Source organism: Andrographis paniculata, unplaced genomic scaffold (genome assembly GCF_009805555.1).
Source record: "Andrographis paniculata isolate CXL003 unplaced genomic scaffold, ASM980555v1 Contig21END, whole genome shotgun sequence".
NCBI classification, from domain to species: domain Eukaryota; kingdom Viridiplantae; phylum Streptophyta; class Magnoliopsida; order Lamiales; family Acanthaceae; genus Andrographis; species Andrographis paniculata.
Window position 1 is genome coordinate 4,408,847 of NW_026137502.1, and position 14,530 is coordinate 4,423,376.

At 33.9% G+C, this 14,530-nt stretch overlaps 2 protein-coding genes across 4 annotated transcripts; one reads left to right on the forward strand and one right to left on the reverse strand.

The window, feature by feature from the left end:
* Positions 1-5,787: 5,787 nt before the first annotated feature.
* LOC127244880 (transcription factor RF2b-like) lies at positions 5,788-8,983 on the forward strand. Its single transcript, XM_051265459.1, has 4 exons — positions 5,788-6,481; positions 7,047-7,179; positions 7,948-8,032; positions 8,123-8,983. Exons 1-4 carry the CDS (start codon positions 6,039-6,041, stop codon positions 8,488-8,490), a joined length of 1,029 nt encoding a protein of 342 aa, XP_051121416.1. The 5' UTR covers positions 5,788-6,038; the 3' UTR covers positions 8,491-8,983.
* A 1,009-nt stretch (positions 8,984-9,992) lies between these two features.
* LOC127244881 (reticulon-like protein B16) lies at positions 9,993-14,395 on the reverse strand. 3 transcript variants are annotated; one of them, XM_051265460.1, is made up of 6 exons: positions 14,235-14,395; positions 13,962-14,105; positions 12,682-12,862; positions 12,451-12,592; positions 10,989-11,058; positions 9,993-10,539 (listed from the first exon to the last, which is right to left on the reverse strand). In XM_051265460.1, the coding sequence occupies exons 2-6, from the start codon at positions 14,101-14,103 to the stop codon at positions 10,373-10,375; spliced, it is 702 nt and encodes a 233-aa protein (XP_051121417.1). In that variant the 5' UTR covers positions 14,104-14,105; positions 14,235-14,395; the 3' UTR covers positions 9,993-10,372. The 3 variants fall into 3 exon arrangements, with proteins under 3 accessions (XP_051121417.1, XP_051121418.1, XP_051121419.1); XM_051265461.1 differs by having other exon boundaries at positions 14,220-14,395; XM_051265462.1 differs by having other exon boundaries at positions 14,185-14,395.
* Positions 14,396-14,530: the final 135 nt, after the last annotated feature.

Consider the following 14,530-nt stretch of genomic DNA (forward strand, 5'->3'; position numbering starts at 1 on the left):
GTAATGCTGTGAGTAACGGTAATGGGGATAGAAAGGAGACTGATCAAGACTAGGAAATGGAGTTGGAAGCTGTGGGGTTTGCGAAATAGTGGAACAAATAGGACAGCAAGGAAAAATACAGCAGAGGTGCAAATGAGAATGGGGATGGGAATGGGAATGTGAGGGGTGGTGGGATTCAAAATAAGAAAATATACAAGTAGGTAACAAGAAAATTAAATTTAAATCAATTACCTTCTTTTGTTGAAAATTCGTGTAGTGTGTATCTCCATTGATCATCGAGTCTTCATGTAGGCCTCGCATATACAAATTACAAAAACAAGATAGTATGAAATTTAGGTTCGAAATCAATATATGCATGTCCCGGGACGTAAAAATGATGCTATTTTCTATATGCAAGTATGCAATGCATGGATGCAAAAAATGTAAGAGAAAAAGCGATGAAATTCTTCTGTTTTTTTGCGGTCGAGGATATCCATTTTATTTGAAATGGATTCTTCGATCATCACACTATGCTCCTAAGAAGGCTTCTAAGAAGATATTAAAGAAATATGAGTATATATAGGTATGTAGCAATAAAATTAAATTTAAATCTAAATCACTTACTTTCTTTTGCTCGAAATCCCGATTGTTTGTTTCTCCATTGATCCCAAATCATCACGTAGGCTTGACCTACATAGAATACAAAAACTAAGTACGAAATTTAAGATTTAAATCAATGCATGAATGTCCCGGGATGTAATATGATGTTTTTAGTAGATGCGAGTATTTAATGCATTGATAAAAAAATATGATAGAAAAGTATGGAAATTCTCCCTATCATTTCTGCTATTGAGGATATTCATTATGCCCTCCTGTATAATATCAGTATATATACGAGATACCAAGAAAATTAAATTTAAATCGATTATCATCTTTTGTTCGAAATCCAACTTGTGTGTTTCTTCGTTGATCCCAAGTCTTCACGTAGGCTTTACCTAAATAGAATACGAAAAGAAGATAGATAGTAAGTGTGAAAGTTTAGATCGAAATCAATGAATGCATGTTTCGGGACGTGAAAATGATCTATTTTTATATGCAAGTATGCAATGCATGGATGGAAAAAATGTCAGAGAAGAAGTGATGAAATTTCCTTTTCTTTTTTTTTTTTTTCTGCCGTCGAGGATATCCATTTTATTCGGGTTTGCTCGAACCGCCGCGCAACCCGACCGTTGGTTCAGTCATTTCTCTCTCGGGTACTATCTTGCAAATTTCTCCTTCAATCAATTTGATTAAATTGCGATAGAAAGCCACCAGAACAGTTGTCAATTGTACTTGAGGTAATAACATTTTAGTTGAATATGAGCATTACCTATATAAGTTTGCAATATAATTACAATTTTAAAATTCCAGTATTCATGTGTATGTATATTCTAATCAAACATGGGCACTACCTATATAGTTGTTATGCCGTGCTTAATAATTTCCTCACGGGCATTTGTTTGTTCCCCTGAATTGTGCTGGCACATTAAAAATGGTATGAACAGATTGTTTGCGAACGGGTACTAAGTAGTCTTAGTTTAGAGAATTTGATAAACTATATTTCGTAATAATAATGCTTTGGGCAATTTCGTGATAAAAATTATATGAAAGACCAGTGTAAACATGATTTGTGTTTTTTTACTTAATCTCTTACTTCCAAGAGGTATATCTGAAAGCATTAGGAAAGGACTTCTCTGGTGCACCATTACAGTTTGATACAAATGTATTGTTCGAAAAAGCTTCAGCATATCGGTGGATTCAAATTCTCAGGTATCTTGCTTCCATTATTTGAAAAAGTTGACATCTTATTTGGCAAAAAAAAATATGGCAATTTCAGGATGTTATTACTCCCGCAACGCAAAAGATTAGTGCAATTTTTATTTTTTTTTTGCGAAGGATGGAGTAATATATTTTTTTGGGCTAGCTCAGGTTGTTTTAAACCATTTACCTTGGGTTTGGAATTGAGTTCGAAAGATCTTTGCGGATCCTCTCGTCTCCCATAAGTTTTATCTACAAAATACATACACTTAAAAAACAAGTAAATATAAAATTTAGAAAAAAAATTAAGATGCAAGTCCCTGGACGTAAACATGATTCTATTACCATATGCAAGATGCTAAAATAAATGCAAAACGTAAATGTAAAAGAAAAATGACGAAATACTCCATATTATGGTGCATGTCGTCCGATCATCATGTATGCATCTAAAAATATTTAAAATTGATATTAGTACATATGCATAGGAAACAAAAAAATAATATTAAAATCACTTACCTTGGTTTGAAATCGAGTTCGAAAGATCTTTGCGGATCCTCTCGTCTCCCAAAAACTTTACCTACAAAATAAATACAATTAAAAAACAAGTTAGTATAAAATCTACACATAATTAATGCATGCATGTCCCGGAACGTAAACATTATTCTATTACTATATGCAATATGCTTAAATAAATGAAAAGCGTAAATGTAAAAGAAAAAGGACGAGATACTCCATATTATGAGTTCAATCGTCCGATCTTCCGGCTACTCTCTCTCGTATGCATCTAAAAATATTTAAAATTGATATTAGTATATATGCATAGAAAATAACAAAATAATATTAAAAAGCTTGATATTGCATAATTTGTTTATAAATTGTTAAATATACAATATTTCAATATTAAAATATCAGTGATCAAATATGGTAGTAGGCTAATTCTTGTGCCATGAAAGAGTACATCTAAATTAACTATGAATTGTTATCCAAGTAAAAACAAACGATGAAGTAGTATAAATTCAATTAACAAGAAAAGAAAATGACCCCGTGAAGGAAAGAACACATCCAACAATCGAAATTAATCACATTCATTGTTTATGTAGTATTTTCTAGTTCCAATTATTGATCGTGGACCTCAGCATGCATCATTTTAAATAAACTATCTAATACGTTATATTGTCCGAAAAGTTAGATAGCCAACACCAACCATATCAAAACAATCGACTGTTCTGTACACCATATTACAAAACGGCTAAAATTCAATTTCTGATATATTATTATACACGCATATACAAAGTCAAATAAAAAAAAGATATTCTTCAAGACGCAATTAACCAATTTCATAACCAAACCAGTCAATCAAATTCATTAGCCAACGACAAGTATGTATTATAATAATAATAATAATAATAGAGCTTCAATATCAAGTTGTCCACTTTTACTTAATTCAGAAATTTGTTGTCGGCTAATGAATTTGATTGACTGGTTTAGTTATGAAATTGGTTAATTGTCGTCTTGGGGAATATCTTTTCTTAATTTGACTTTGTATATGCGTGTGTAATAATATGTTAGAAATTGGATTTTAGTCGTTTTGTAATATAGTGTACAGAACAGTCAATTGTTTTGATATGGTTGGTGTTGGTTATCTAACTTTTCGGGCAATATAACGTATTAGATAGTTTATTTAAAATGATGCATGCTGAGGTCCACGATCAATAATTGGAACTAGAAAATACTACGGGTGTGTTTGTTTGAAGGATTTTGGTGGATTTCCATTATTCATCCAATTTTTTCCCCCCAAAAACATCAAATCAAACATCTATTTTTCATTTTTTATATTACACTAAAAATCAATTTTACATTCAAAACATCACATCAAACCCTATTTATATCACATCATACAACTATTCAAATTCAAAATTTTTACTATTCAAATCCCAACTCAAAATCCAAACCCCCAAACAAACACACCCTACATAGATTTTGTGTCAAATTCATTCTGAACAATGAATGTGATTAATTTCGATTGTTGAATGTATTCTTTCCTTTATGGGGTCATTTTCTCTGTTCGTTAATTAAATTTCTACTACTTCATCGTTTGTTTTTTACTTGGATAACAATTCATAGTCAATTTAGATATGCTCTTTCATGGCACAAGAATTCGCTTGCTACCATATTTGATCATTGATTTTTTAATATTGAAATATAATATATTTAACAATTTACAAATAAATTATGCAAGATCCAGCTTTCAATCTTATCTTTTTATTTTCTATGTATATATACTAATATCAATTTTAAATCTTTTTAGATGCATACGAGAGAGATCAGAAGATCGTATCTGATTCTTTTTCTTTTACATTTATGCTTTCCATTTATTTAAACATATTGCATAAAGTAATAAAATCATGTTTACGTCCCTATCAACTGGTTGTTATATTTGATAGGAAAGGACATTCACATAAGATACTTTTAAAACCAAAAATCTTATTTACAAAAAATACATATGAATATGTAACAAGTGTGGATAAGCTCCAAAGGAGGAGAGTGTGAATATAATATATATATGTAGAAACAAGAAATTGGCACAGAGAGGTACTGAAATAGAAGCAGAGCAAGAAACATGGAGATACTCTTCGATGTGTACTGAAATAGAATCATATTTTACCTGTATTAGTGCGGTCTTTGAATAAATATGCTCTCAATGCTCAATTATTTCATTTTGAAATTATTGTGATGATTAAATTTATTTTTTTCTTTTAAATATAGCATTGAATATATATATATATATATAATATATATATATATATATTCTCATTCACTAAATATTAACTCAAATATTTAATTTTTTATTATTTATTCTAAAACTCCAAAATGAAGGTTTGGATCAATAAGAGGGAATATTGAAACATCCAGGCCTATCCAAACACTGCCCTACCCTACAAACATCACATAACCAAATTATGTTCATTTGCAGCATTTAATGTATGTGTCGTGTCTCATTGATAATAATAATAATAATACTCCATACGTTCCAATACAATAGTCTCGTTTTGATAAATAACTATATCATCATAAAATTATTTTTATTTTTTTATTATTATTACACAATTGCCACTATTTTTTATACTAATATACTCACAAGAGCAAAAAAGTTATTTATTCGTACTTTTTACCAACTACCAATATAATATTAATATTCCTTAAATCTCGTGTTCAATATAATAAAACTATACTTTTGAGACGAAAGGAGTAATAGGTTCGGCAAAAGATTCATCCAAAAACATATTTGTCGAGTAACACTGCGAATTCTCATATTATATAAAATAATAATAATAATAATAATAATAATAATAATAATAATAATGTGACTAATTTTATATTCCTAAGTTGATAATACTATATAATCATATTTCCATTAAAATACAAAATCAAATTCAATGTATTTAACTCCGAAAAGATTCCTAAAATAATACTTCTCCAGTAGTAACTTATTTGTCCACTATTATTAGTTTGGTTTGTTCCACTTTATTTATTATTTTATCACTTAAAATTTAGTGTCCAATGCAACAAGACTATATTTTTTTAGACGGAGGAAATATATTTATTACAATTAATTTCAACACATGAAATATATTCATTAAATATACTTTATAATATGAAAAAACAATATATATTTTCAAATAATACAACATATTGTCTCCCGAAATAAATAATCAGATAGTGTAGAGTCGAATGTGACAATAAGGTTACTACTTCAAACTTTCACAAAATTTCATTTCCACCCTTTTTAAAAAAAAAAAAAATTATAAATAAAAGTTACAACCAACAGGAAAACATTATAATAATAGTCAAAGATTTATCAAGGGTCAGTAGTTTTATACTTCCATCCATCCAAATTCCCCTCACAAAACTCCCGGGATCTCGACTCCAGAACAAATCCAGACCGTCCATCAACAACCAAAAGCCGGGAGTCAATACAAAACCCTCACCTCCCGACATAATTACGCCCCCAAAAAGTAAAAAAGCAAAAAAAAAAGGCATCCGCCATAACCGCAGGACCTCGAAATCTTCAACCCTCACCACCGCTCCCTTCTCACTCACTGTAAGAAAAATCCACAATTCCTCGTCAACCCCGAAAGCCTAAAAGGAAGAAAAAACAGTTAGCAGCCAGCCCCCATTTCCAAATTCCAATCCCATTCTGCAATAACAGTAACCGCCGTAGCCAAAACTCCATTAAAATTAAAAATTAAAAATAAATAAATATGCAGCAGCAGCAAGATCCGAACGCGAAGCAGCAGCAGGCGTTCAATTCGGCAATGCGGCCGGCTCACCACCGGCGGGCGCATTCGGAGGTGAACTTCCGGCTGCCGGAGGATCTAGATCTGGTCGGAGACCCGTTCGATGCGCCGGCGGGGAGCTTCGAGGAGATGGGATCGGAGGACGATCTGTTCTCCACTTACATGGACATCGAGAAGCTCAGCGGCGCCGCTGCCGGATCTGGAATCGCCGACGCCGCCGCCGCCGCCGCCGTTTTTGACAACGGCTCAGCCGACGTCGAGGCCACGCCGCGGCCGAGGCACAGGCACAGCAATTCCGTCGACGGCTCCAGCCTCGCCATGAATGAGCGGAGCATTGAAGCTAAGAAAGCCATGGCGCCGGATAAGTTAGCCGAGCTCTGGACCATTGATCCCAAGCGCGCCAAAAGGTTTTTACTACTCTATTATTTTTATTTTATTAATTAATTAATTTACTACTATAATTCTATCCATTCATTACATTTTTGCTTTTTTGGGGTTGTGATTTAACGTTGTCGATTTGCTAATTTTAGCTGATTTTAATTTTTTTGTTTGGATGGATCTTGAGATGGATCTTTGTGCAATTTAGAGTGGGTTGACTTGTGGTTTTTACCTTATTTGTGTGTTTGTTTGTTGACGGCATGAAAATTTGGGATGAACAATGGATTGAATTTTGACATGAATTTGTACAATTTTGTGGAATTCGGACAATGTGGTATGTTTTCTGGATCTTGGTTTTGATTTTCAGATCGGGACTGTAATTTACGGCTGGATTCGATTGTTAGTTATGGCAACTAGAATAGAATGATCGTCGTTTCAAGCTACTGCATCCGTTGTTGTTCGATTTTGTGGTTGTGCGAAGATTATTACACTAATGTTGTCGGTAGTTGGAGTGTGTTTCCATGTCTGAATATCGTTGTTTTGGGGTGTTTGAGCGATGCATTTATGGTATTTTTGTCGTATGTTGTCGTGCAGAATTTTGGCGAACCGACAATCAGCTGCTCGATCAAAGGAGAGAAAGGCTCGGTATATATCCGAGTTAGAAAGAAAAGTTCAGACCCTTCAAACTGAGGCGACGACTCTCTCCGCACAACTCACACTCTTTCAGGTATTCGGCCTTGGAAATTTGCTCGTTTTCATTGACATAGTTTTGCTTGTCTCGACTAGGATTTTCAATCAGTTGTTTTAAGTCCGTTGTTTTGAAATATTCTGACTTGAGATCAATTTATGATGATTCGCTCGGTGAAGTTCCCCGGCAATTTCAAATTATGTAATTAGCCAACGCCGAGGGATATAAAAATGTGGAATTAGACTTGTTATAAGTTTGCCTTCGATGCTTGTATATATCTTTGAAAAATGAAAACTTCGATTACCGTGGATGCTCGTTTGCATTTACGGAGAAATAATAATTGATTTTGGATGGATGCTTGTTTGTATCTTCGGAAAAAGTTTGATTTTGACGAATGCTCGTTTATAGCCTCAGAGAAAATTTCAATCATGGCTACTATATGTGATTATAGCGTACTAGAGTTTTGACCTATACTTCTATATATGTTTTTGATGTATTCTTTATGTAATTCACACCTGAAATTACTAGTGAAAATACATGGGTTAGCTGCTCCAGGACGTAGATCATCATGATCGAATTGTATCAACAAATCTTTGTATTCTTGTTTGTTTTCCTCGATTTCCTAATTTCCAGTCTAATTGAGTTTGAAAGTACGTGATTTTTATTTAAATAATATTTAATGTGATGTTCTGAGAGAAAAAATCATATATTTTCCGGTGAAGGTAAAGTCTAAATAGTAAAAAATTGTGCGAAAATTGATATAAACTCAGCAGATGAAATTTTGACGGAATCCGTTTTTTGTTGCAGAGAGATACGACGGGACTGAGCAACGAGAACACAGAGCTCAAGCTTCGGTTACAAGCCATGGAGCAGCAAGCCCAGCTTCGCGACGGTAAGCTGAACCCCTCGATCCAATTTACATAAATTTCATATCCATCGAAAAATCCATCGAGCCTTACAAGTTCACCGTAAAAATGTGCAGCGCTGAACGAAGCCCTAAAGCAAGAAGTTGAGCGGCTGAGGCTCGCCACCGGAGAAATGTCGACGAACTCCGATACGTTCAACTTGGCCATGCAGCACATTCCCTACAGCCAGTCCGCCGCCTTCTTCGCCCCTCCCCAACCGACTCAAAACGATAACATGCAGATGCCGCAATTCCACCCAATTTCAAGCCACCAGATGCTCTCGCCTGCCGCCGCCGCTGGTAGCGGCGGTGGTGGCCATGTCCGGGTTCCTTCCGACCAGCTTCAGCATGGATTCCAAGGGCTTGACATCGGAAGCCGGAACTCGCATCCGGTGAAATCTGAGGGCCCGTCGATCTCGGCGAGTGAAAGCAGCAGCACCTTCTGATTTCAGGTTCTTTTTTTTTTTTAGTTTTTTCTTTTCTTTGTAATTTTTTGTCGATTCCTTCGATTCGATTTGTTTTTAACTGTCTATAGACTGACACCGTGCGCGCGTCGTCGTGTTGATTAACATCCGGGGATTCGTTACAGTTCGTCATTTTTTCATTTTTTTTCTGTTTTTGTTGTCGTTGTCGTCGTGCTGCTAAGGTCCTTAGGTCACTGTCGCCGGCCTTGTTCGTGTTCTTGATTGAATTATTTAATTATTCCATTTCTATGTGACTATCTTTCATTCGTGCCGCCGGTGTTCTTGGTATGGTATTGACTGGTGCTTCACTGGTTCCTCTGTGAAGCTCTTTGACATATTTTCTTGTTTGTTAAACTTCAAATCTTCATTTTTATTTTCATGGCTGCTGATTAACTTTTGGTCTGGTTTGGTCTTCTGTTGTGTGTATTCATTGTAGTATGATGTTATGTAATTGTAATTGTAATTTTAATTTTAACTGTAACTGTAATTGTAATGTATTGCGCATCTATCTTGTCTTAACTTTTATTATTTTTAGTCTGCAGGTAAAAAAAGAAACTTTTATTTCTGAACTTTAACTCTCCTACATCGTTGAGTTTGTTTGTTTGTTTTTTTTTTAACAGTAAAAAAATTAATATATAATGCAAAAAATAAAAATTGGAAATACAAATTAGAGACATGTAGGTAGTTGTCCAAATCTTAACAGCAATATGTCTGATTATGATTTGTATGTTCTTTTGGTGATCCAAATTCTTATTACTTTGAGGAATGATATACACGCGATTTATATATATATATATATATATTATTTAAAAAAAATTAAGATAATTGCATAATAAATAACAAATTGAAGACATGAGAGCTACTTTTGTCCCAAGCTATATTAACACAACATTTGTTGGATTTGGGCATCAAAGAATGGACCATTCGATAGACAAAACATTAGGCTATATTATTATTATTATTATTATTATTCAATAGATTTGAAAAGATAAGCATATTATTAAGAGGGAGTGGGAGTTGCATTGCATGTGGCCCTAACATGGGTAGGCCCTTTATTCAACATTCTTCTTTTCATACTAAATTATTTCTCTAATTCATATCATCACCATTGCTTGCTTACTAATAACAACTGAAAAACATACTCCAGGGAAATTGATTAATTAAATTTTATAAAATTAACTTAATGTTAAATTGGAATAAATGCATCTTTAGATATCTATATATAACTTAACTAAATGCTACTCATCACCCATCAAATAAAGTATAATCCATGAAATGCAACACAAAGTATATGTTACAACAAAAATTCTTGCTTTTAGAAGTTTAAACACTATTCATTATATCGAATAATAATTTTGTCCTACTTTCAATTTTTTCTTTAAACTTCAAAAACCTCTATATCTATACTGAGTTTTGTAGGTCAATCAACAAACCTAACACAATAAAAATGAAAAACTTTGCACTTCTCATTTAGAATTGCATGGCTCACTAAATGTTTGGGTATTTATCGAACTTCGACTTGTTTAATATAATTACTTGCCTAAGCTTAAGCCTCAACAAATCAAACCTTATCGAGCTCACGAATATCTAGAATCGATTAACAGTATTAGCATATACAAACAGGGTTAAGAAGAGGCTTTAAATTTTGCATCATCAACATCCATGTGCTTTATTTGTCCTAAAACAAATTGGAAATGATTAAGTTGTTTCGACACTCTTCTTCAGCTGCCTATGACTATATAATAGAATCAAGAGACAATTGGTCAGTCAAATTGCAGAGAAAGGGAAAGGAACCTGGCATTGGCATTTGTGATTTCTACACAGTCGGAAGAAGGATGTTGTAGTGCTTGAAAGCTAATTCCGATTAAGAATCTTTGTCTCTTGATAATGTCCTAGGTAGTCTGCTTTGCAAAGTTTCATCCACAATCTTGTAGTGCTTGGAAAACTTGCGATGAATCATCCCAGCACAGCTATCCACTTGGTCTTTGAATTTGTCGTAGAGAACTGGGATTGTTATTGAAATGATGATGCCTGCAGTCAATTGATTTTAGATCCAGAAAATGTAAACTAATGAAGATCATAATCAATTGACACAATTAGAATATATATATATATAATTTGGAAAATACACACATGTTTACACATACATACATAATTTGTTTGATATATCCATAATAGTTTGATAGCAGTACTAACAATCAAGATTTGTTGGTGATTCTTAAACTAATTTTACAATAATTTATTTTGAAAAATAATAACTAAATATTTATCATATGCTAATAACACAAGCATTCTAAGAGATGCTCCTACATCTACATATTACTAATTCAGTATGTTCAAGTAAGTCCACTCTTCGTGTCGGGAAGATAATGTAAATATTGATTTCTATGCATTTAAATCCAAGGGAACAAACTCGAAGGATTTAATGAATAGAATAGTAGTGGTTAGCACAGATAAAGGCCAAAGAGTAATCACCGTACCTGTATATGCAAGAGTGAAGAAAGATATAAGGCCACCAATCACAGACAAAATCCACAAAGATATCACAACCTGCAAATTTTACAGCTGCAAAGCTAATTCCTTTCTATGGAATAATTAAACAATAATGCAACAATATAAAATGATGCATGTGCATTTACTTGTTCGTTAACGTTAGATGCAGTTTAAACTAAAGCCTGTCTCCATAAGAAACTTATACTTTCATTCCTACACATTACATAATAAACAAGTTTGAAGAAAAAGTATATTGACTTAGATGTGCAGCAAAAATCCGTCATGAATGATAACAGGAGTTACATAAAATTTCAGAGAACTTAATAAAGAAGGAAAACGTATAAACGGATAGCAGAAGAAAGGCAATGCAAAATGTTTTCCATAAATGGAGTGTCGCTTGTTAAGGAAGCTTCAGCCTACTGAAAATAGAAACAATAACAACAATGTAATGGATGTTTACTAAAAGCTGTCGGAAAGACGATCCTAAAACTGAATGTACATTGACCGACCATAGGGACTCTCTCTCTCAAGCTCTAGAGCTTGCAACGAATTATCTCTCCAATAACCACATTTCTTCGCCAGTAACTTTGAGCTGCAGAATATAATCAAGTTCTGCCGACTATACTTGCATTTAGTGTGCCATTGAGCATTTTCTCTATACCACCCTTTTGAAAATGTTGGTAATGAAAGGGATCGGCAGAGACAGGACCACCCAGAGGGTACAACTCTATGTGATGATTAATGGGGTGGCAACACGGCTAAAATGTCCTCCAACACAGAATGCAGCCATGACTTTTGTCATTCAGAGCAGTATTGCTGTTTCTAAAAGGGCACGAAACCACAATGGGGGCGCAGGGTTGGGTCTCCCGAATATGCTACCTATTGTTTGGTAACCTCAGATTTTATTATATGGTCTACCAATACCATGTTTCCTCCAACGTGTCTAACCATGCAACCCCAAATATTACATCCACACCACCAAGAAGAAAAATATAATGGTCAAAATAAACTTCATGTCAGCCCAAATGGAACTTAAAACTGCTAGATAAAACTTGGCACTCTTTGCATCTCCCATCCTCCAATGTCACCCCAAAAAGGACAATTCCCTGAACTCATTTATTTATATATGTGTGTGTTTTATGGTAAGAACTCTAACTTGTGCTGAAAACGAAGAAAGATTAATCTACATCAGCACTATTCTCTTGACCAATGTTAAACCTTTCTTTCCTGGCATATCAAAGAAATATACTTTGGCACTTTTAGCAAAGTAGAACACTGTTGTGAATTGATAATAAACTAGAAGTCTTTATCTTAGGTAATTCTTTTTCGATGTTTTTGTTACATTTCTTATGGTGGCAAAGATGAACTTAAGGGGAATGTGCAGGAGCACAGAGGCATATTGATGGAGTAAACACTGATTAAAATGCTGAATATTAATAAAACACTAACCTTGAAAAAGAGTTTGAAATCTTTTCCAAGAGTAATATCATGAGCCATAAGCAGCATGTAATTGATTTTGACACGAAATGATGCAGCAGCATTGTTTACCATTTCTTCGGATAGAACAAGTTCGGGTAGGGTCTTAAGTTGTCTGTGAAAGCCAAAAAAAGGATCATAGATGAGAATCCAAAATGAAAAAATACAAGAGCATATAGCTAATTTAAGGTACAGCCATCATACTTTTTTCTTAAGACAGCATAGTTTGCCCGAAGAAACTGCAGAACAATTAAAATTAGCAAGATATCTGACCAAAGCGATAAGAATGATATCCCTGAACGCTCAATTAACAACCAGGAAAATGTGGCAACAATAATTATGCCGCATGACATATGACGACGCCTCCAAAGTATGACATCAGCAGCTACAAAAGGGAGATAGGAAACATAGGTGAGACCAGTTCAATAATTTAAGAAGCATAAACAAAAGTAAAATGAACACAGCTATGGAACAGTGCTTAGCAGAACCAAAAACCAACCCATTTATGAACTATATGAATAATCCATAGGTTAATTAGTATGTTGGTTTTTAGTTATCACTTCAGTGAAATGTTTGTTAGTAGCCATTGTTCTCCTCCTTCAAACACTGCATATGTCCATTTTATGAATGGCATAAAAAATCATTATTGCAAGAAAATTTATTTATCAAGGAAATTCCAAAAAGTTAAGATGACTAGCTATGAAACATAGCTTCCTCTTTTCAATATTACTCTATTGAACACTAAGAAGATAGTTTTTTAGTTCTTAACTTAATGCATCAAAAATGATAGCATGATCTGTCACACACGATTCATCACTTTTAATATAAAGATTTATAAGAATTTTCGTAAGCAGGCAAAAGTTGCAAAACCTATAAAAATCATGCTCATCAATTCAGCCTAATATGATCACTTATAGCTAGTACTTAAACTCACACTTGAACACCATGATCCAAAAGAATCATCTTTCCACGTAGCATCCCCAACATCTGTTCATAGATCTATAAAAACCAAAGTAACTATCAAACTTAATTTAGGGTATGATCTCAGTTCTCAAATGTCTCCTGTACCTAACAGTGTACTTGGTTAGGAAAATGGAATGAACAATTAAGTCTACACACTATTCTTAAAAAAAAAAATCAGTCTTGTGTGTGAGAGGGCATTGAAGTCTATATAACTAAGCCTCTGGAATGTTTGTTCCTCAAATAACAAGATACATGCTTAACATAACTACCATAATATTAATCAGATTCCAGGATATTAACAAAACAATCTAAGTTAAACAATAGCTGCCACACATTTGACTAGTTACAATAAACAGGAACTTCCGAAAACCCTTCCTAGATCACAGAAACCGAATTAGCTCAAGCTAAGGTAACAAAATTCATATGGAAAAAAGAAGTGCAGAACCATGTAGCATTTTTCAAATGGCTGCAATTTTCATGTAAATCAAATTAGAAAACAGAATAACTTTCTTAGTGTATACCTCTGCCCCCACCCATCATCTGATGAACAGTAGCCTGACGCCCGAACAATCTATAAGATGAACTCGTCGACGCCGGATCGCCGATTCTTTCATCACCAATCGGCTCGACGCTGCATATATCTTCAGAATTTGAATTCTCCATTTCTGCATTATCTTCAGGAGTTAATCTTTCTGATCATACAAAACTACCAAAATGTAAAAACTGGAAATTTACATAACCAACCAAACTGAATTCGCAGAGCTCTTAAAAATTTGAACCTTTTCTCTGCTGACCTGAATCGAACCGCGAACACAACTTGAATGGAATCGATCGAGGGGGTGGTTCAATTATTATTCCTCCGTTGGTGTCTCAGGAGCTGAAAGTTGTCGTTTGAGGCGAGTTCGCCTTGACTGCAAACGAAAATTAGGAAGACGACACGACGTCGTTCTGGAAAAGCCTGTGACGCATGTTTTCGAATTTGTCTATATTTTAATATAAAATTCAATCCGAAAATGTTCAAACCCTCCATAAACACATCTTAATTTTAGTGGGTAATTTCGTATTTGTTCCCTTTATTTCTTTTTATGAA

Excerpts from the sequence above, each read along its gene's own strand:
- LOC127244880 (XM_051265459.1), top strand. The coding sequence starts at position 6,039 with ATGCAGCAGCAGCAAGATCCGAACGCGAAGCAGCAGCAGGCGTTCAAT. Across the intron at positions 7,180-7,947 it reads CACAACTCACACTCTTTCAG|AGAGATACGACGGGACTGAG; the intron begins GTATTCGGCCTT and ends TTTTTGTTGCAG. Across the intron at positions 8,033-8,122 it reads GCAAGCCCAGCTTCGCGACG|CGCTGAACGAAGCCCTAAAG; the intron begins GTAAGCTGAACC and ends AAAAATGTGCAG.
- LOC127244881 (XM_051265460.1), bottom strand. The coding sequence starts at position 14,103 with ATGGAGAATTCAAATTCTGAAGATATATGCAGCGTCGAGCCGATTGGT. Across the intron at positions 12,593-12,681 it reads TATGCTGTCTTAAGAAAAAA|ACAACTTAAGACCCTACCCG; the intron begins GTATGATGGCTG and ends TGGCTTTCACAG. Across the intron at positions 10,540-10,988 it reads CTTCACTCTTGCATATACAG|GCATCATCATTTCAATAACA; the intron begins GTACGGTGATTA and ends AATTGACTGCAG.